General features: G+C 39.0%; 1 protein-coding gene across 1 annotated transcript in view; it reads left to right on the forward strand.

Annotated features, from left to right (window-relative positions):
- The window catches only part of GrlHz (Gustatory receptor-like Holozoa), a 38561-nt gene that overhangs the window by 571 nt on the left and 14143 nt on the right, over window positions 1–23847 (forward strand). The window contains exon 2 of the mRNA XM_083138403.1: window positions 21494–21649. Coding sequence (XP_082994529.1) covers window positions 21542–21649 — 108 coding nt within the window. The 5' untranslated portion in view covers window positions 21494–21541. The remainder of the gene's footprint in view (window positions 1–21493; window positions 21650–23847) is intronic.

A 23847-nucleotide genomic window follows, 5' to 3' on the forward strand; every position in this document is an offset into this window, starting at 1 on the left:
TTGTCCATACAATATGCATAATAGGGTAACACCTTTACTATACAGGAGACGGATTTCTTCACATTTACAGGAGAAAGTACTTACGCAAATCATTTTCTGTAGCATTGTTGATGTTCGGGAATGTAGTTTTGATCCATTTTAATGCGAATGCATGTGGTTTTCTACGAAAATCTATTTCCGACGCGCTATTTCTACTGCTACAACATGACGTGTCGAAGATGCGTCGTGAAGTTGTTGCCGGGTGGAGCGATTTTACAATACAGGGAATTTCTCCATTTTGTTTGAAATTCGGCATACTCACTAATTTTGGCCCCCTAATCACGAATCTGCAGTCAAAATTTGGCGCTCACACGTGGAAATAGCAAAATAATCTAAATTAAGTTCTTATTTCCACACCCTCGATTTCCAAATTTCCCGCCGATTTCTACTTACCTATCTGCTTCGCGGATCATTTTTTAACGTGTATTCACGTTTTTTTGATCATTTTTTTTAAAAAAGTGTTTTTGTAACTGAAGAACGTACGTTTCCGCAAATGGTTTGTGGGGCTATGTGTCAATGGTTCGTAGGGCTATGTGTCAATGGTTCGTGGGGCTATGCGAGAATGGTGTGTGGGGCTACGCATATTTTTTTCGAAACCAATTTTTAACTATTGTAACCTATTGTGACCCTACCTAACCTAACCTTACCGGAAATGGTTCGTAGGGCTATGCGTCAATGGTTGAATTTCCGCTTTGAAACATTCCCACATCACACAAAACACCTTCCAGATGTTAGACAATGGTAACAGTAGTATAAGCCGGAGACGGATTGCTTAAAATTTACAGGAGAAAAGACGAGAAAGTACTTACGGAATTGCGTTCTTGAGGACTTTCTGAAGCCGGGGAAATTGTTTTTTAGAATCGTGCAACGTATTTTGCCTGTAAATAAGGTATTTTTCATCAATCATGCATCTCCGTTGTACGATAGCTCGTGCCGCCATTACCGTCGACTACGTGAATCAAATGTTCCGTGCGTTCGGTTATGTAACCCCCTCACAGTGTAGCAACCACGCGGAACTTTGACAAGATGACGTGTGAGCGGTTCTTTTTTCCAATGTAAGGTAAGACTCTAGTTTACGTCCTTTTCCTAAGGAATACGTGTCATATATTGTTGGAAAGCTTATTTTATAAGAAATTCAACAACGTAAATCCCAAAGCGAGCAAAAATTTCTTGAAGGAGTAAATCGAGAAAAACCGATGTTGTCCGGATATGCGCAATTGAACGTAATGGGGAATTTTTTAGATGATGAAGCACATATTTAGGGGTGAAATGAGTACTAATGGAACCTAACCTAACAGGCCTAACCTAACCTCGTAGGCATACCTCGACCCCGTGAATGGATAGTGGGGCTATCGTGAACAGAAAGTGTAAAAAGAAGAAGGTACTTACCCGAAGAGATGCCGGGTGCCGCACCACGATCGTGCACCGCGAACGCAAAGAAGCAATCACCATGCAGATAAGGACGTAAAGTAGAGTCTAGCCTCAATTTTCGCTTAAAAACCTTTTGTGAATAGTTTGTGCGGCATTTATCGGTTCATAAGTTTGGAAACACTGCACATCAGCTGACGATACTGCATATCAGCTGACGATAGAGAACGTGAGTCAAAATTTGCCCGCCGAATTAGCAACGACCAATAAATGATTATAATGTTAAAAATAACGCTCTTTTCATGGAAAAAAAAGTGATCCCCAGCTTGAAAAATCTTCCGCTATGCATATGAGTTAAGTAGCAATGATTTTTATTTGAAAACAAACGAGTTTAATGTGTCTCCGGCTTATACTACTGTTACCTAGACAATACTACAGGAACTTATTTCAGTAAGTAGTTTCTTCTGTGGAAATGAAGTAATCTGTCCGAAGGATAGTAAACTAGTACCAAGAAAGGTTCTGCAACACAGAAAAGTACGTTAGCAATGTAAAAAATTGCAAAATAAATCATTGATAGGTGTCTCCGGTATAGTAAAGTAGTACCCATAATTGTTTTACATTAAAATTAAAAATTATCACTTTTCCCCCCTATTTTACACACATTGAGATTTTAAAAAAAGAGAATACGTTCCCCTTTACAACTGTATGTTGCACTTCCTTAAAAATGTTAACAGACTATAACCCATCCGCACATCTGAATTAACAATCAAACAAATTTATTAGAAACAACGTCACTCTCATCTTCAGGGATTGAATTAGCTCTCGAAGACTCGGAAGCCTATCCAGAAATCACCTGGCTGATATCCCGAGAAAACTTCATCATCAATTACATTTCTTATACCACTAACATGATGAAACCATGGTTTGTGTGGTTTGAATTCAGCAAATGGTCTGTATGATTCTCCAACTGTTACAAGTTCATTTCGACACCAATCAAACTATTCATTCAAAATTTTCTTCTTTACACTAGGGAGAAGATCAGTATAATATAATGATACGTTTGTAATATTTAGAAGGCATGCTGCTTTATTTACACACTCATCAGCACGCGAATTGCCTGTAATGTTACTACGTGCTTTAACCCAAGTAAACTTGAAATGTTTTTCCAGGTTTTTGTATTGTTTAGACTAATTGAAAACAATTTATTATAAGGGGATAATTTGTAAACACTCTTGTAAAAGTCTAAAAACCGTTCACTATTTCACAGTCAAGTTGTCTGCAACGAGCTTCCCTTGCGAACAACTTTGTTGCTGACTACTTTTTTTCACCCTAGGACAACTCAAGTCCATTGCAGCTGAGATAATTTTGACGAAATCCTCATCATATGTAATATTATATGGATTTCATCCATCATTCTCTGAGAATTAAATATTTAAAAGTTTATTATAATTAAACCAATTAGCTTTGGACACTTTCCATTTACGAATTGTTAATATTCTTTAGTTTGCTGCATGGCAAGAAGCCAGGTAAAAATAACAGGGAAAATGGTCACTTGTCCTCAGATCCATATCGGCTTCCCATGTAAAATCTGCACAGTACTTTTCTGAAATTAATGTTAAGTATAGAAGTGGGATTACTCCAATTCAACTAAAAATATATAAATAACTTACGTGAGTGAGTAGGAATGTTTCAGAATGACGTTTCGGAAGTCTGTACTACTTCCTTCATCTGGTAGTAAAATAAAAAAAAACTTTAGGTGCCAAACATGGTACCGTATTGTTAAATCGTAAGTTGAGGATAGAAAAGGTAAAAAACTTATGGTGACAGCATAAAAGCTCCGATGAAAGTCTTTGCTGTTTAAAAATTTCCTATGTTAAAAACAAAAACCACAACTAAAACAAATAAAAATCGAAGACCCATTACAGTCCATTGAAAAACTGGTTTTGAGGGATAATGACACCATTAGTAGTTTTGATGTTGTTAACTTATTCCCGAGTGTACCCCGAGAAAAAGCTGGAGGCTGCCTCCAGTGATGGCTTTTAGATAATGGGGTGGAGATTCTTGTTGCATGGGAGTATGTCCAATGGTTTTTTCTTGTTACTGAATATAATTACTTTTCTGTAAACAGTAAGATTTTTTGGCAAAAAGAGGGACTGGCCATGGGTAACCCAATCTCGGGTTTCATCGCCAACGTTTTCATGCATTATGTTGAAAAAGCAGCCTTAGATCAAGTGGGGGTAGGCTTAATTTATTATGGCAGATACGTTGACGACATCCTCATTATAGGGGACATCATTGCATTAAACACAGCTTTTGTTGAATTAGGGAAACAAGATGAAATAATCAGCTTTACCAGGGAAAATATAAAGGACGGAAGTATTAATTTTTTGGATTTAAGCATTACCAAAACTGAAAAATGGCTTACAACCGGTGTTTTTCATAAACCACTGGCAGGCGAACTGTACCTCAACAAAAAATCAGAATGCCCTAATGGGGTTAAACTGAACATTTTCCTTAATTTGTTTATCCGAGCTGAAAGACTGTGTAATAATAGCAATGAAAAAGAGAGAGAGATTGCCTGGATTAAAAGGGTAAGTCAGAAGAATGGATATAATATCCGAGAATTAGATACGATGGCTAGGAAACCGAGAAAGATTATTGTGAATGAAAATAATAATCAAAAAGAAAAAGATGATAATGAAGAATGTAATGAAGGACATTTCGTCGGAATTCCCTATTACAAGGGGGTTTCGGAAAAGATCGCAAAAACAATGGGAAAATACGGCGTAAAATGCGGGATGAAGGCCCATAGGAATGAAAAGAATTTTACCAGATACCAAAAGGGGGGGGGGGACAAGAATAACCCAGAACACCAAAGAGTGGTATACCAGATCGAATGTGAATGCGGTAATGAATATGTAGGGCAGACGGGGAGAAACCTGCGCACTAGATGGGACGAGCACGATAAAGATATTAAGGAAGGCATACCTAAACAGGCCTATCTGAACATATCATAATGAGCGGACATAGGATTATAAAAAGGGAAATAATTAGGAAAGAGGAGAATAAATTAAACAGGAACGTTTATGAAGCTGCATTTATATGCACGGGAAAAAGGAATAAGCTTAACAGAGACTATGGTAATCTGGAGGAAGGGTGGATCGCTTTTCTTAAAAAGTGGGATAGAGCTGTAAATACCGACACTAAAATGGGTTTTCATGTCACTCCCGAGGTTGTGAAGGCCGTCGAAGAAGAGAGGGAGTTCACCTTGGAATGGTGACGTATACGATCGTAAGAAGGGAATGCTGGAGGGCAAAATACACCTTCCATGCAGGGTAGGAGCGCTCACAGTCCGTGTGTTCTACCCAACACTGACGGAAGTCACTAGGGGACTGTGATAGGTCTTCGATTTTTAGTTGTGGTTTTTGTTTTTAACATAGGGAATTTTTAAACAGCGAAGACTTTCATCGGAGTTTTTATGCTGTCACCGTAAGTTTTTTACCTTTTCTATCCTCAACCTGAGTCCTCAACTTATGATTTAACAACGCGGTACCATGTTTGGCACCTAAAGTTTTTTTATTTTACTACCTGATGAAGGAAGTAGTACAGACTTCCGAAACGTCGTTCTGAAACATTCCTACTCACTCACGTAAGTTATTTATATATTTTTAGTTGAACTGATAGTGAGTAAAACGCACCATTGTAATATGTTCGATTACTCCAATTTCGAGGTATATGAATAGGAGATCCATCATTTATTTAGTTAACTGTTCCACCTCCATCCATTCAACAACAGTTCGACCCAACTTATCTGCTGCCTGTCAACCCCACAATTGGTGGTGGTAATTGAAATCTCCAGTTATGATTAATGGAGTCTTGAATGTAGTACATATAGACCTTAATTGCTTGACTGTAATTGTATGCGATGTATGAGAAGATGGTATATACGTGGTGTGATTGGAATCTTTTAAGATAGGAGGCACCACTGTTCAATAAGGGGGGCTAGGTTTGCCAGCCAGTGGGGAAAGTGAAGCTTATTTTATCCTTGAAATGTCCTGAAAAGATCACCGCGATATCTTTGTGCAGTAGAAAGTGAAATCCTTGTGAGTGGAGACGTGTTGTTGGTTCCCGCCGGATTATTGATGTTGCAAAATGGATAAAAAAAATGGAACAATGCATTTGTGTAAAAATTTTGTTTTAAAACCGGGAAATCAGCTTCGGAGACCTATGAACTGTTAAAAACAGCTTTCCGTGATAAATGTCTGAGCCGGTCAAATGTTTTTATCTGTTCAACAGATTCAAAGATGGGCGCAAATAAGTCGCACATGACCCCTGGTCCGGCCGGCCTTCCACTTCAAAAACAAACGAAAACATCGTAAAAGTTTGCGATTTTGTGCGCTCTGACCGTAGACTTACAATTAGGGAGATGGCTGATGAAATGAATTAAGTTTCTGTGCAGTTCAGTCAATTTTAACTGAAGATTTGAACATGCGTTGAGTGTCAGCAAAATTCATTCCGAAATTGACGTGTCCCAAGAACGGATTAATCGGGCTGAAACTGACCCAGATTTGTTAAATAGGGTAATTACAGGTAACGAATCGGTTTTATGGGTATGACCCAGAAACAAAGGCACAATCATCGCAATGGAATGTCCAAGTTCGCCACGACCGAAAAAAGGTCGACAAAGTTGGTCGAATGTGAAGACAGTGTTGATGTACGTTTTTTTTATTCTATGGGTATTGTGCATCATGAATTTGCTCCTAGGGGTCACAGTCAACCAGGAATACTATAAAAGTGTCCTGTGAAAATGTGTGGAAAAATAGGCATGCAATCTGGTACAACAAGAATTGGGTCCTCCACCACGACAATGCACCGGTTCATCCTGCCGACTTCTACCTCTCCTTAATTGAAATTTTCGCTGGAAAGGAACTGATTTGACTCAATTGAAGACATCCAGAAAAATGCAGAGAGGGTTCTTAAAACCCTTACGAAAGTAAATTTCCAGGACTGCTTCCAAAAGTGGAAACACCGTTGGAGTCGGTGTGTTCAGTCAGAAGGGGACTACCTTGAAGGAGATCCATCCAAATAGCCTGTAAGATCTGCCATTTTGAAATTACATGCCCAGTGTTAAAACTTTCCAATCACACAACGTAAATCGAGATAACAGTAAATGTTTTGTTCAAAATTTGAATTCCCACTACTTCCGATGCTCTCGATTGATTGATTTGGTGTTGTAAGTCCACTTTATGCACAGTGAGGCTAATCAGGACTAGACCTACAGTTTAAAGTGGGATCCAAACCACTATGTGCCTCCACCATGTATTGAACCTGGGATGCCTTGATTACAAGGCAATGATGCTAACTGCACCATCGGGGAGGCTAAAATAGTCTCGAAAAATCACTAAATTGCAATTGAATTATATAGGTTCAAATGCCAGACTTTCATGTACAAATATACCCACTCCTTTTCCGCCTTTTTGATTAAGTATTGCATGATATTTTTTTATTAATTTCTATAGAAACTCTTTCATCACCCCAGATTCAGACACACATATAATGAGATGGTGATTCTTTTCTATCAGTTTCATGAATTCTAATTTTCTTGAAGGGAACAAGCATAAATTCCATTGTACAAACAAGAACATATTTTTCATGTAATGTTTGTTGAATATTGTAGTTAACATTGAGCATCTGATGATTTGAGATCTCCAATTCATTTCAATAACTGTGATGTTATATTTGCACAATCCACCAGAATATTTTAAATTCTGTGGAGATTGTCATTCACGGATATATTCGAAGTTAGTTTCGCCATTACTTGTAAAAAACTAATCATAATTTCTTTTTGAGATTCATACTGAGGCATGTTTATCTGTAATTTTGTTGTTTCTTTTGTTTTCACAGGGGTTGAAAACACTTTGGAATCTGGCAAAATATGATCTGTTCTTTTTTGTTCCTCCATTATTTTAGCCTCGTCTTGCTGCTTCCATTTTTGCCTGCCTTTATTTGTTTGAACTTCTTTGTTCTTTAAGAGCTTTAACTGTTTTCGTTTAGCATAATTATTCACTTTATAAAATTGAGTCTGAATAGGTTTCCATGAGTATCTTGATGCATCTGGTTCCTCATCTCTTAGAGTGACCAGCACCAGGCCGAAACTCATCTTGGGAACTTCGGTGACGAAATTGGAAGTCAGCCGCTGAACGTGCTTGGTCAAGAATTTTCAGAAATTTTGTAATTTTCTCCATGAAACGAAATCTGAGTGGTGATGATGGTTTTATTCATAGTCCTCATTGTCCAGTGATGCTTCATTATTTTGATTCATTCTGGTTAGAACATTTCTTGTGACATCTCGAAATAAATATCTGCAGTTTCTATGACACCATTAACCGAAGCCATTCAGATTACAGAAAGATATTTCTCAAAGTTCTAATAATGTTAGATAATAGACCCAGAGTGCCAGATATGGTGAATGGGCTAAGTTTGCAGGGTGGCGACAGACCTGGAAAACCTGGAAAACCGGGAAAAGTCAGGGAATTTGAGGTGTCAAAAAAGTCAGGGAAATGTCAGGGAATTTCGTCTTCATTGACTTTTTTATTATTATTATTTATTTATTTATTTATTTAAATATATCGTTATGGAACTCTGCATGGGAACAGGAAATCTCGTTCGTAAGTTTCGGCCTCAACTTTTAGGTCCCTTTTATGCGCAACACAACCACGGCGCCAGAAACCAGTGATGGCAGGAAGAGAGAGAGAGAGAGAGAGAGAGAAATTTCTCTCGGCGGGAATTTTAAATTCGAATACTCTTTGCAGGAAAATTGTTATTACTCGGGCACTATGGGAGCAATCTACTTCGGATAACTTTTGTTTTTCAGCTAAAACATCAGCGCATGCAACCGTGTACAATTCAGAACGCCGGACCGAGGAAGGGGGGTTTGGGGGCACAACCCCCGGATTTCAATGGAAGAAACAAAAATTTGGAGTTTGCCCCATCTTCTCCTGCTATTTTGGGAAGAAGGTGCGAACTATAGTATTCTTTTCAACGAATGGACATTTCTCAAGAGAATGAAACATGTTTCATTTTGTTGGATGCCATACAAGTTGAATAATAAGCCAATATGTGAATTTTTATTTACGAAAAATGGGTAATTTGCATTTTTGGAGGAAAATTGTTATAACTCTGGCACTATCCGAGCAATCTACTTCGGATAAGTTTTGTTTTACAGATAGAACATCAGAGCATACATCCGTGTACAATTCAGAATGCCTAACCGAGAAAGGGGGTTTGATGGGCGCGACCACCGAATTTCAATGAAAAAAGAAAATCTGGAGCTTGCCCCCTCTTCTCCTGCTATTTTGCGGACAAGGTGCAAACCTTAGTATTCTCTTCAAGGAATGGACGTTTCCAAAGAGATTGAAACATGTTTCATGTTCCTGAGTGCCATACAAGTTGAATAATGAGCAAAAATGTGAAACTCTGTTCGGGAATGTGGCATGGATATGTTGTGGAGAGGGGGAAGTTGGTCATCAACATAAATTTCTTAGGCTTGCTCCAGACCTGTGTCAGAGTTTCCACCCAAACATAAGAGTATGAAGGTCCAAAAAGCACATTCATTTCGTAATCAGCACCAGGATACCATATGGTATCATCGGGCGAGTACGACCTTACTCTGATGATACCATATGGTATCATCGGAGGAGTAAAGGTAAAGCCTCTTAATATTAAGTGGAAAATGCATTGAATTATCATTTTTTTCTTGTTCGTATGGGAGTAGAAAGGGGACTTGTCAACAGATGGAGAGGGTGGCGCCGACCGATAGTTGTCTGACAAACTGAAGGAACATGGAAACAAATAGGTTCCATTGATACATACGATTTTTGTCGAATATCGCCACCCGACAAAGTATCTCACTACAACATGCGACAGAAATTGCATGAACTGCAACATCCAACAAAAATCGCATGCATAAACAAGAAGAGCGTTAGACTGCAAATATGCTGCAGGAATTGTATTACTCTTCTGGCTCACGTCACCTTATTTGATGTAGCATTGCTTACGAAGGTTTTCTTTAATCATCGTGACGTATTACTGGTTTCGCACAAGTTAACATACGTTTACAATGATATTGCACTATTCTTAGATATCAAGACCATTTGCATCACAGAGCAAAGTGGCAGGGTTTTAACAGGAGATCGAGTGCGTATCTACCGTCACACGGGAGCCACATCTTCGTATTTGTAGCACGAGATATATTTTGAATTACCAAGCTAAGTGCGCACCATCGGCATTTGTCGAGTGAGTAATAATCGAGCTCAGTCGTTAAGGCGTCTGACTACTATGCGAAAGACCCGGGGTCGATCCCCTGCGGGGGAGAACCGGGATGTTTTCCACCTATTCAAACTGCTCTGGCGCCCACCCAGCATCATGGTAGCCAGGAGCGTGGTGCTGATCACATCACCTTTACCTTCATCCGTGATCAGGAAAGTGTGGGGCCATAACTCCACACCCCTACTATACACCTTCATGGAAAAGTGCAGGGGAGCACTTTACTTTTACTTCCTCAAACATCTGTTCCAACATATCAAACTGTCACGAAAATACGTAGACCATGTGGCCTACAATTTAAAATAATAATTTAAAAGCATAATGGAGTATTACGTTTCGGTAATTTTGGGAAACGTAACACTAACATGTCAAAAAAAGATAATGCCACTTTTTGGTGCCATAATATATCGATATCTGTCACGTGAGATTGATTGATTTTATTTTTTGGGGTGTGTCGCCACTTATGGTCATTATGCATCCTTCAGTAGCCTATATACAGGGAAAATTCCATTATCTAAAATCCTTACCTTAAAATTAAAAAAGGGTTATTGAAAATAACTTTCCCAAAATAACTTTCAATATATCGAACTCTCACGAAGAGGCGTAAGCCATGTGACTTACAATTTGAGACAGTAGTTTAGAAACACCATGAAGGTAAAATTTCAGACATTGGCCAGAAAATGCGCTAAAATGAAAATGTGAATTTTTGGAAAAATAACACTGTATAGTAAAAAATAAAAAAATAAGAAAATACACCAATTTCAAAAAAATAACAAAATATCAAGGTCCCTACCTATTAGGCATAAATAAAACAAGAATATCAGTTGTAATTTATTGCATTAGTAACAGTGAGTCCTAACCTAATTTTCGGCATAATCACCACCGTTGTTCTGGCATTTGTCGTAGCATGGCACTAAATTTTGTATGCCCATGGTATATAGGGTGTTTGACAGCAAAGACTGGAACTATCTCTACCGCAGTGTAGCTGTCAAATCCTTGCCCTGCCAGAAACCTCTTCAGTTAAACAAAGAGATGAAAGTTGGTACATTCAAGGCCAGGGCTGTACAGGGAGTGGTCCAAGATCTCTCACCTGAAGTGATGCAAAGGACCTGTGTGTACTCAGCTGTATGGGGTTGTGCACATTCGATTGGCCTTCCGTGAATTGTCTGCACCATCGTGTGACCAAACTATCACTCACGACGTCCGGTCTGCACATCTCACACGATTGCTGGTGGCTCTGTGCCAAATTCTGAGCGTGCAATATAGACTACATCACAGTCGGTGGGAGACTGTATGAGAGCTGCAATCTTTAACCTAGAACTGTCCTAAAACGGCTGCATTGCAACTGTACCAGATTACAGCTACATGCCACTTCTTTTCTTGCCTGCGTGTGTATGTGTCGCTCTCCAACCACTAGTGCTACGTATAGGCACCATTAAAGCTTTTTTTCAGGATGCCCCTCGTATATGAACTTTCAGAAGTTTTTATTATTAGAATGTTCCTGTTTTAATGTGTGGTTAGCTAAATCAGGTACCTATACAATACAATTCTATAAATTTCTTGCATTAAATTTCTAATACAGGTAGGTCTACATACCCTTTTCGTCAGCATTAATGGTATAACTGCATGTTGTCAGTTTCAAAGCACTTCACTTGGTTATACTGTACAGAAGCAGAAATCCCATTGATAATGTAAGGAAATATGACACTTTATTTTGTTTGATTCAATTGTTTCACTTATATGCAAGAGTTAAGTTGTTTGCTTTATAGAGAAGAGAGAAGTAGCTTTATGCATTGAAAAATGAGTCCACACTCATGGTTCTTGCAAGCAGAGGGTTCCAAACCTCAGTGGAAATATCAACATATAATACCGAGAATGTAGAAGGAGACTGATAAATTACAAATTGTATTTCGTAATCATTCACTCTTATCTCATTTAGTCGTAACTTTAAAAATAATCAAGTAGATTCACTATTTTGCAGTTTGAATTCAAATCATAGACAATAGAGAAATTAAGTCAATTTCATAGAAGATAATATTGGTACTTAACAAATCCATACCTGGATCTGTATGATTTTATTATTTCCATTTGCAAAAACATCGATTTAGGTTAGTTTGTAATTGTCAGGGAAAAATGTAAATTTTTGTCCTGGAAAACCTGGAAAAGTCAGGGAATTTCATTTCTGCTTTTTTGTAGCCACCCTGAGTTTGTCATGTAGGTAAAGCATGAGAGTTACATATTTCTCCCATCATTGCTATTCCTTCTCTGTAACTGATAGGTTCGGAGTGAAGGATATGGTAATATAGATTAATATAAGTTGCACAAGATAAAAACCAGACGGTGAACAATTAACATATTTAATATAAACTGGACGTTATGTCCGAAACATTCAAATACATTGAACCCATGATATAACAAGAATTACACAGAATACATCTGCTTATGATTCCTCTTCTTCTGGCCATGAAGACCATACCTTGTAGCCATACACTTAATACCTGAACCGTATCATCCCTCCAGGTGTCCCATTAAAAAAAAAAAATCAGGTATGCTGATGACCGTATCGATCTGGTGGGTTGTGAATCCTGGTAGACCTTCTCAGAGACGAGCGAGGTGTGCTAGGACCTGGTCCTGGGTATCCGGCTCTGTCTGGGGTAGGTTTTGGTACTGTTCCACCGGGGTTGGCTGAATTACTATTTGGTATTGTAACGATGAAGTCGTCGTCATCTGCAGTATCACGTGAAACACGTCTCTTCAACCACCTGGGATGTACCACTCGTTTGATTCCATCTTCCAACATTATCTCGTAGAGGATACTATCCTCAATTCGAGGAATGACAACTCCTGGGATGTAATTTGGAGTACCGTGCTTAGGTGATTGAACCCAAACTGCTGAGTTGATGGCGAAAGTACCATATTTCGACGAAGAGTCGTTCCGAAACTTTGCTGACTTCCTCGGCTTGAACGGAGATTCACTCGACAGAGGCACATTGTTTGGTTCCCACCAAAATCTGGGTTGGTGTTTCAAGACCGAAAGTGCTGGTAGGCTTCCTTTTCCACCCAGTCGCCTGTTCCGAAGGATGAAAAGAAGGTTGGCGATCCCCATATCAAGTTCAAGTGTGGTCAGGTTGGGTTTGTCAGTTATAAGCTTGGCAAGAGAGGTTTTGACAGTACGAACGTATCGTTCGGCTAAGCCGTTGCTAGGGCTGTGATAAGGCGGTGAAGTAACATGTTTGATACCATTCTTAAGGCAAAAGTTACGAAATTCGAGAGAAGTGAACATTGGGCCGTTGTCAGATACGATAGTATTTGGTATCCCTAGCGTGGCGCAAGATTGCATAAGCCAGCGGATCGTTTCCTTTGTGTCCAATGTGTGTACAGGCCACACTTCTGTCCACTTGCTGAAGGCATCTACTATCAATAGGAACTTACGCCCTGCAAAGAAAAAGTGGTCTACATGCCATCTCTCGTTCACGTACGAAGCGAGAGGCCATGAAGAATCGGGTCCGTTGCGGACCTTAGGAGCATTAGCTCGGCATGTATTGCAGCTCGCTACAAAATTCGTAATCTCTGTTGACATGCCTGGCCACCAAAATCTGTAAAGACACAACTCTTTCATACGAGTTGAACCTATGTGTCCATCGTGTAAAGCTCTAAGAACTTCATTCCGTTTAACTGTGGGAATGATAAGTCTACCCGACCACATGAGCGTTCCCTGCTCGTACGTTAGGTGAGCTCTTCTTTCGAAGAAAGGTGCAAGCTTCTTCCGTTCAGTAGACGTGTCGTGTTGATCTGGCCAACCACTTACTACAGAGGACACAACTAATGAGAGCAGTGGGTCTTCTGAAGTGGCGTTCTGTATTGAGTCTCGAGAAAGAGGAGCTACAGCATCTTCAATGGACCCGAAATATGCATGAAGTTCTTCTTCCCCAGCTGGTATTGTGTCACGTGTTTGCGTAGGCAACCTGCTTAGCATGTCAGCTACTTCTACCTTGCTGGAATGAATTATATTATATTGGTATGAAGATAAAAGTAGAGCCCATCTCATCAATCTATTGGATGAATGTTTTGAAATGGCTCGATCCGGAGAAAATATAAACTTTACAGCACGTGCGTCTGTAACAATCTCGAACTTGGATCCGAGTAAAAATTTGTGAAATCGCTTGATACCATGAACTATGGCTAGAGCTTCTCTCTCTACCTGGGAGTATCTCCGCTTCGTCTCACTGAAGGTGGTAGAAGAGCAGGTGATAGTCTGTAGACTGCTTTCAACTCGATGACACAATTGCGTGCCACAGCCGAAAGGAGAGCCATCAGTGATAAGTACAACTGGCTTTGTTGGGTCAAAAGGCACAATAGGATTTACCTGTCGAAGTTCCGCCATGATGCTGTCGAACTCGTGTTGGCAGTTATCGTCCCAGTTCCAAGAGACGCTTTTCTTGAGTAAAAAAGCAAGAAGTGAAGTTTCGAAGCTAAGTTGGGAACAAACTTTCGATGAAAGTTGATCATCCCGATGAAGGAACGTAATTGTGATTTGTCTTGAGGTGGTGGAGAATTTAGGACGGCCTCCAAGTTCTTGTCTGACGGCCGTATACCAGTGACGTCAATCTTGTATCCTAGGTATTCGATAGATGAGGTTAGGAATTGGCTTTTGCTGGCGCTCGCTTTGACATTGTGTTTGGCCAGACGATTCAGGACATCACACGTGCGTGTGAAGCATTCTTGCAATGTTTCACCTCCAATGATGACATCATCAAAGTAGAAGGAAACTCCGGGAATGTCATCTAGAATCTTTGCTAGGACCATTTGAAACAGATCTCCACTTATGTTTATGCCAAAAGGTAGTCTGTGAGGTTTATATAATCCCCAAGGTGTGTTGACGACAGTGATGCGTTTGGCAGCTTCAGAAAGTTCCAACTGTCCGTAAGCCATTTGAAGGTCATTTACCGTAAAGTATTTACACCTGGCCAACTTAGAGAAAATATCCTTGACTCTAACAATTGGAAACTTGACGTTTTCAGTCATTTTATTCACCGTTCCTGAGAAGTCAGTGCAGAGACGAAGTGAGCAATCTTTCTTGGTAACAACGACAAGTGGTGAGGACCAATCAGAATATTCGACCGGTTCCCATAACCCTACTTTCACTAGATTTTGAATAGAATCCTGAACACGGTCTCGAATACCGTAAGGAACTTCGTAATGTCTATGAAATATTGGTGCAGAGTTGGATCTCAGTGGTATATCAACCAAATAAGGTGCAATTGGCTTGGACAAATCACCATCAAAGATTTTTTCGTATCTAGAAGAAATTTCTCGCCTTAGGTCGTCGGCACCAGCGTTAGTAATAGTACCTTGTACTGTGTTAGTTGAAAGAACACTGGCTGTAACTAATAATCGCCTCCAAGATGGTTGAATAATGTCCAACCATGTACGACCGATCAATGGATATAAAAGTTTCTCCTGACAGAGAAAAACAGGTAAAGTATAATCTCTATTGTCTAAGTATAGTTTGACGGATGTTTGTGCTGTAACACGTACATATCCTTCGTTTACACCTCGTAATCGTAGGCTAGAATTACATTTAACATAGTGTGGAAACAACTGATCAAAATACTTCTCGTTGAAAAGAGTAACAGCAGACCCAGTATCTACTTCACATTTAACAATACACTTATTGATTTGGAGATTTATTATGAAGTTATCCGAACTGATTTGGTGCTCCAAAATGTGTTGAGTAGAAGTAACCAGTGTGGAACGATGACTGAGCGCATCAGTGTTGAGATGGTTGAAGCTGAACGTAGACAACTCATCGGGTGTTGTGCTCCATGCGGTTGAACTGGACGTTCTATTCACGGCTCTATCTTTCTGCTTCTTTCTGCATCGTATATTCAAATGGCCTTGTCGTTTGCAGTAGCTACAGATTTCGTTTCTTGCCGGACATAGACCTTGTGGGTGATTCTTTGTGCAGTTGCCGCACTGGGAGTGAGGATTTTGCTTGGTAGCAGTTGAATTGTGATGTTGATTGTAGCTGTTCTGCCTCATTTCGCCCGAGCGTGAACTCGTTGAAGGGCCTGTTTGACGATCTGGATTCATCCACGTCAAATTTCTTGAGCTGGTGGCAAAAGTCACAGAATCTGCATTGTACTTATTTGAGAATAATTTAACTTCTCGTTCTAATAACTCACAATGCAAAGCAATTTCTTGACATTTAGCAAAGGAGAGATCACTTTCAGATAATAATCTTTTCCGAGCAGAATCTGAATGTATACCAACGATGAATTGTTCAACAAGTGCCTCATCTAAATACTGTTCATACGCACATTTGGCCGCGGTGGCTCAGTCGGTAACGCGTCTGACTACCATGCTCAAGGTCCCGGGTTCGATCCCTGGCCGGTTCAAATCCGGGAACTTTTCTAACGGTGGAAGCGGCCCCGGCGCCTACCCAGCGTCGAATAACATGGGTACCTGGGGGAAACCCTGGGGGGTAAAGGCGGTCAGGGGCGTGATGCTGATCACATCACCCCCACTCACGACCGGATCAAGAAAGTGTGGGGCGTTACCCCCACACCCCCTATACGCCTTCATGGCGTGGTGCTATGCACAGGGGAACACTTTACTTTTTTTTTTTTTTTTTACGCACATTTGGCTGCTTGTTGTTTGATTCTCACTACGAATTGAGTAACTGATTCTCCTTGAGACTGAATACATTTTCGAAACTTGAACCTCTCTGTAAACTTGTTGGTTTTGAGCCTGAAGTGCTGAACCATTTTGTTATGAATGACAGCATATGTTAGATTACATGGCATTTCAGGAGCCGTAATATTGCGAAGTACTTGGAAAGCCTTAGGACCAATGACTGCTAATAGAACTGCTGCTTTTCTTTCATTTGCCACATTCTGGGCAAGGCAGAGTTGATCAAAACGCATGAAATAACTCTCGATATCTTCATTTTCTTCAGCAAATTCGCTGAATGTAATGTTGAGAGCCATGTTGTTGAAACGTCAAATTACGTTAACTGATAGAAATAACTGGAAAATATAAAAGTTACGTACTTGTCACTATCCTGTGCCGATATGATTAGAATTTTTCAAATCTTCTGTTCACTGTCAATCCTCTGTTCACTGTCCGCAGCGCCAAATTGATAGGTTCGGAGTGAAGGATATGGTAATATAGATTAATATAAGTTGCACAAGATAAAAACCAGACTGTGAACAATTAACATATTTAATATAAACTGGACGTTATGTCCGAAACATTCAAATACATTGTACCCATGATATAGCAAGAATTACACAGAATACATCTGCTTATGATTCCTCTTCTTCTGGCCATGAAGACCATACCTTGTAGCCATACGCTTAATACCTGGACCGTATCAGTAACAGCATCCCAACACTGATGATGCACTCTAATAAGAGTTTCCACAATATAGAGTAACCACATATCCTGATTTTCGCAGGACAGTCCATTTTTTGAGGGTCATGTCCTGCAGTCTGCGATGCTACTCCAAAAAACCAAATATGTCCTATTTTTCAATACCGTCCTTCGAAATGTGCTGCAAGACATCCAGACTAATTGTTTACCTCTGTGCAACTGTTAGTTCCTTTTAAATTAATAGTATCATTAGTTTACAAAGAAATACTTGTAGATCTAAAAATTCCCATGCTCGCTTCGCTTGCAACCTTATTCTTACTATAAACAAAAATACGTTAGAGTATTCAAATTGGTCTACTTACGCAAGTGAGTATGTATTCTTACGTGGACGACGTTTCGGAAGCTTTACTGCTTCCTTCCTCAGGTTGTCGTTTTCAGCTCGGAATATCAAGCCATGTCAGAGAAGTGTCATGTAAGGATACTGGGTGAAAGGTTCGGGTTAAAAACACTTCATAGTGCTTGACCTATACAGAATTAAAACCACTTTGCTAAAAACCCCTTAAAACTCACATTAAAACATATAAAAACCACCGCTACGGTAAACTAGAGTGGCCGTTGAGAGTCTAAACTCCCTGTCAAGGTGAAGCGAGCGGGCAGATGGCGCCGCGCAGCGGAGTGGTACTTCCCCTCCCACGAGAGATCCCTCCCCTCTCTTTTTCTTCCCCTCGTCACCAATCCAAGGAAAATTCCCGTTCCACCTCGGCTGCTTTCCTTACTTCCGATGTGACATGGAAGCCCATCGGGGCCCTTTTATTATTCAAATTGTCCCACTTTTTAAAAAAGCTAATCCATACGTCATCTAAATTGCCATCGTCCCGGTTCAGTTTATTTCTGTTTCCCGCGCATATCAATGCCGTTTCGTACACGTTCCTATCTAATTTACTATTACTTTTTTTGATAACCTCTCTTTTTATTATTTTATGCCCACTGTTTATTATATGCTCTGCAAGCCCCGTTTTCGGATCCCTTTCTTTGATGTTCTTATCATGTTCGCCCCATCTAATACGCATGCTCCGGCCGGTTTGTCCAATATATTCCATCCCGCAATTGCATTCAATCCTATACACCCCTTTTTGTTCATCAGGGTTATCTCGAATTTTTACCCCCCTCTTATAATCTGTGAAATGCTTTTCAATATTTCTAGGTGCTCTCGTCCCGCATTTCACACCATACTTTTTCACTGTTTTTTCAATTTTCTCGGTGAGCCCTTTACAGTACGGTATCCCAACATAGTTAACTTTACTATATTTCAAAGGGGAACCCCGTTTCTGATAGCAGATTAGAAAAGGAGGAAAAAGAGGAGGGAGGGTTGGATAAAAATACCGTACTGTAAAGGGCTCACCGAGAAAATTGAAAAAACAGTGAAAAAGTATGGTGTGAAATGCGGGACGAGAGCACCTAGAAATATTGAAAAGCATTTCACAGATTATAAGAGGGGGGTAAAAATTCGAGATAACCCTGATGAACAAAAAGGGGTGTATAGGATTGAATGCAATTGCGGGATGGAATATATTGGACAAACCGGCCGGAGCATGCGTATTAGATGGGGCGAACATGATAAGAACATCAAAGAAAGGGATCCGAAAACGGGGCTTGCAGAGCATATAATAAACAGTGGGCATAAAATAATAAAAAGAGAGGTTATCAAAAAAAGTAATAGTAAATTAGATAGGAACGTGTACGAAACGGCATTGATATGCGCGGGAAACAGAAATAAACTGAACCGGGACGATGGCAATTTAGATGACGTATGGATTAGCTTTTTTAAAAAGTGGGACAATTTGAATAATAAAAGGGCCCCGATGGGCTTCCATGTCACATCGGAAGTAAGGAAAGCAGCCGAGGTGGAACGGGAATTTTCCTTGGATTGGTGACGAGGGGAAGAAAAAGAGAGGGGAGGGATCTCTCGTGGGAGGGGAAGTACCACTCCGCTGCGCGGCGCCATCTGCCCGCTCGCTTCACCTTGACAGGGAGTTTAGACTCTCAACGGCCACTCTAGTTTACCGTAGCGGTGGTTTTTATATGTTTTAATGTGAGTTTTAAGGGGTTTTTAGCAAAGTGGTTTTAATTCTGTATAGGTCAAGCACTATGAAGTGTTTTTAACCCGAACCTTTCACCCAGTATCCTTACATGACACTTCTCTGACATGGCTTGATATTCCGAGCTGAAAACGACAACCTGAGGAAGGAAGCAGTAAAGCTTCCGAAACGTCGTCCACGTAAGAATACATACTCACTTGCGTAAGTAGACCAATTTGAATACTCTAACGTATTTTTGTTTATAGATAGTGAGTAACACGCACGAAACCAATGTGTTATTCTTACTGTAAAGATTATATATATATATCTTAGAAGAAGATATTGCATGCAGTCTGTTCATGATGTGATATGCAAGGTACTGAGTGATGACTTAAAGTATATGAAGGGGCACTTTGATAAATTGAATATAGGGATTTGCATGTTTGATGCATTGACGAGATGATTACTACAGCTGCGGCAAGAGACAAATATATTCTCAGTATTGATTAATACTCTTTAATATTATTTTTTGGTAAAAAAGTAAGGAGACATACACACAAAAAAACAGTAAGAACGAGGGAGATAGGAAGATTAATCTGTAAAATTACAAAGATAAGCAAGAGGAGGAACGAAAAAGAGAGAAATGAAAAGGGAAATTTGTAAGAAGGGAAGATCTCCGTGGCGAAGTGGTTGAACACTAGGATGCCAGGGATCCTGGGGTCGAATCCCAACCTGGGCATGGATGTTCTTTGCGAGTGTCCATTCATGAATATAATCATATCATCGCTCATATTCATTGATGCAATTAGCCAAATGTGAGCAGAAGGCGATGTTAAACAACAAAAATCAAATCAAGAAGAAAACAGATTAACGAGAATTGTTTAACATTTCAGGAGACAAGTAAGCAGCATGGCCTTTCCTTTGCCAAAGAGGGGGGTGGGAGGGACACTTGCTCCAGTGCTCTGCAGCTGCAATACCCCCTGTCCGCATCCACAGATGTCCTGCTTTTCGACTCATAAAATCTGGTCACCCTACCACAATGTGAAGAAAAGTCCAACAACACTACACATCTTACATTCCAAAAATGGATGAGGGACCGGAATGCTTTCATTATATGCCGATTTTTATTTTGCATTTAATGTGCATATTTTTGGGGATTTAGCAGGATTCTTACTTCTTTTAGCTAAATATAAGGTTTTTCAAATTGGGAACTAGTTTGTATAACTAGTCAAAGACACATCTCCTCAATTAACTCCATTGCCACCAACCATTGTGTGGATGAAATCAAAGTCACCGAGTCAACCTCACTCTACTACAAGTCGAGTCATGGAGAGGAATGCGTCTTGCTGGATGACATGACAAGACATAAACCTTGCCATTCTAGGACTGGATTTTTGTGTACCATTTCTGTTATTTATGTACATGTTTTGTTCTCAACTTCCAAAGTGACTGAAGAAAAGTGCCCTTTGGAATCACGAAAGAGGACTGAGTACATTGGAAACCAGAAAACAGGGGCAACGAGATTTTATGAGATGACAACCTGTCACCCTATGAGAACCTAACTGTCAGGCCCTTCAAGGCCTGTTGTGGTGTTGTTTAGTCTAGGACTGACCACAAGCAACAACTCCATAAAAAAAAATGAATAGACAGGTAGAGGGGATAGGAAGGAGAGTAGAATATTTTGTTAGGAACATCACATTTCATTTACACTTAAATATGCAGTTTACATGTAATATTTGGGGTGACTGTTGATTGAAAATGTTTCTCCTGTTTGTTGGAGGGTGGGAGTCAAGGAAGGGAACCACATTGTTGACCCTCCAGAATAGATGCTTAATTCATTGGACAGCGTGGCTGTTTTATTGATGGAAAAGTCATCTTTGTAATATTTTGTAAAAATAGGCAAGAATACGTATTTACCTAATTTTCTTTACAAAATAAAGAACCATATATAAAGTGCCCAACATAAGAATCACTCCTGTTATGTTATGTAATGATAGAGGTATAAATCTTGTCTCTTAATTAAATGTTGCAAGTGGTTTTGATACGACATTTTCAGTAAAAATTGGTAACTTTGCATATTACATCTTGTTTGTGTGTCCGTTTTACTTTTTCTTTCTAATGTGCGAGATAGCTGTAATTTTTTTCAGAATTCCTGTTCATTTTAATTTTTATTTTTCATATTGTTAATGCATACGAATCTTCAGTCTAGTTTATAGTTTTCTTTACCAATAGTTAGTTTTGTGCCATTTTTTTCATTTATACACGAGAGAATTTTTATGGGAAAATGAAAAATATTAACCTACTTACAGGTTTGCCAAGAGAGAGCTGCTGCAGAGTAATGAGCTAGGAGTTGCAGAATGACGGACGACGATAATGGATCTCCAGATAGTGATGGCATCATGAGTGAAACTCCATTATACAATGATGCTCTGCCTTCAGATGCTATAAGTGGCAGTAGTATTGATGTAAGTAGGGTGCTAATGGTAATGAGCTAGGTGATCATAAGGAACATGATTTTTATGTAGCCAAAACACATGCAAAAATAGAGATTTTGTGTGTGTGTGTGTATTTCTTAGAAATTCCTCAAGGGACAGTACTTGAACATCTGACCTGCAGTTACTGTTCCCAGAATCAGAAGAGAAAAGTGGTAGTAGTGAAGAACAAAGTACACAGGGAGCCTTGCTTTTTGAGATATTTTTTCATGGCTTATAAGAGTTTAAGTAAAAATAAGGTAGCAGGTCTGTCACAAGCAGATACAAATTACTGAATTTTAGAGAAATAATATTTTGATTGTTTGTTCCAAAAATATATGTCTGCATTACTCAATGAAAATTAGACAAATGAAACAATTACAGCTTTTTATTTGAAAATATGGACTAACAACTGAAAAAATATAATATCTCAAAATAGTAACCTAAAAATCATATACTGTATATCTTTCCCAATAATGTAATTCATTGGCATTTTTCATTTTTGCTTGGCTACATACAGAAGAAAAGTATGCGATTACATAAAAATTCAGGCCCTAATAATCATATTGAAAGTTCTCCCGGGTTTCTTTAATGAGATCCCACTCTGCAACAGTTGTGATTGTGGATGTAAATTTTCAGACTGTAAAACATACATACACTGTTGAAGACAAATAAATGTCAACCTCTTTTCCACATAGTACACCCTGGAATGCATTCTTGCAGACTAATGGGGCTCGAACATCAGGACTCACAGCCATTATATCCTCTGTGATGCTTGTGTTGTGTCCTGTCCATGTGTGTTTATGATTGTCTTCTCATTAATTTCATCTATTACCATTCATCCTCACTTTCATGATTAGTCAAAAGTGGCAGAAATGTGAAGTATAATAAAACTAATCAATCAAAAACCATTAAGTTTGTAGCTTTTTCATTGGTTGATTTCAGTAGTATAAACTTGGGACAGATAAAAAAGCCAATATGGACATATTAATAGAATTACCTATAATATCTATAATTAGGAACGTGAAGTTTTACTGCAATTCGATGTTATTTTTCGTGGTTTAAGGCAAAATTTAGTGTTATTAATTTAAAATTGTTGTCATTTGTACTGTTCCTTCTATGCTTAAGATTTTCACATTGTTTTAGTTCTGGAAAATTGAGAGAAATTTTAGTTTTAATGACAAAATAATTATGTCTTGCCTTCGTGAGGAATTACCAAATTCTTTCCTTTGGAAAACTATTTCATCCATCAGCCACTAAATATGAAATGTTTATTGAATAAAAACACCCAAATTCTTGAAAACGATCGTACACATCACACTTCCCTAACAATGCTAAGATATCCCTCTGAGACTTCAAAATTCTGTTTTGTGTTCCCCCACCCCCTGAAACATAACAGGTACTACTTCTACCTGAAAATGTTCCCATTCCTACGAAGTTTCCCTTCTGGGAAGATCCCTTACCGAGCGAATTCTATTTCAGAATGAGCTTAAACACTGACAGTCATGTTTGTGCTAAACTGCAATAAGTGAAGCGTGACAATCTCTTTTGAATCGAACTATCACCATCTAAACTATAAACGACAAATCTCATAACGCTTCAGGTAGTTCTTTTTGAACAGAAAAAGTGTTATCCCAGTTTACGTTGCATATTTCACGTTACTCTGAAAAATGGCATAATTTGCGACTCCAAAACACCAAAAACTTGCCTCCTTTACCTACACAAATACATTGTAAACACTTTATTTTGCTTTCCTTAACTTTTCGGTGTTATTGTTAAAATGAAAAGTTCGCATCCTACCTATAATTTTACTCATCCAATAAACAGTCAGTAATTTAGTAATAATAAAATTTTCCATTTTTTTATATCTATGATTATAAACATTCTGTATGCAAAACATGGACTTGGTATTATGTGGGTCATTCGCAGCTGAAAATCTCAAGTGGTATTATTAAATACTTTGCAAATATTAATGTTTCCTTCTTATTCACTCTGATATCTTCAGTGTCATTGATGTTCTTGTCTTTTTATTCAATTTTTAAAATATTTTTAATTCTACTATCATGTTCAAATGCTATTTCTCATGTGAATGTTCAATGAAATAACTGAACATGCAGCATCAAAATCCTCTGGAAGAACAGTTGCCTATCACAAGTTCGTGGGTACAAACTATGTGCTGCCATCTGAAATTA

This window comes from Lepisma saccharinum, chromosome 1 (assembly GCF_977018435.1).
Source record: "Lepisma saccharinum chromosome 1, izLepSacc3.1, whole genome shotgun sequence".
NCBI lineage: Eukaryota > Metazoa > Arthropoda > Insecta > Zygentoma > Lepismatidae > Lepisma > Lepisma saccharinum.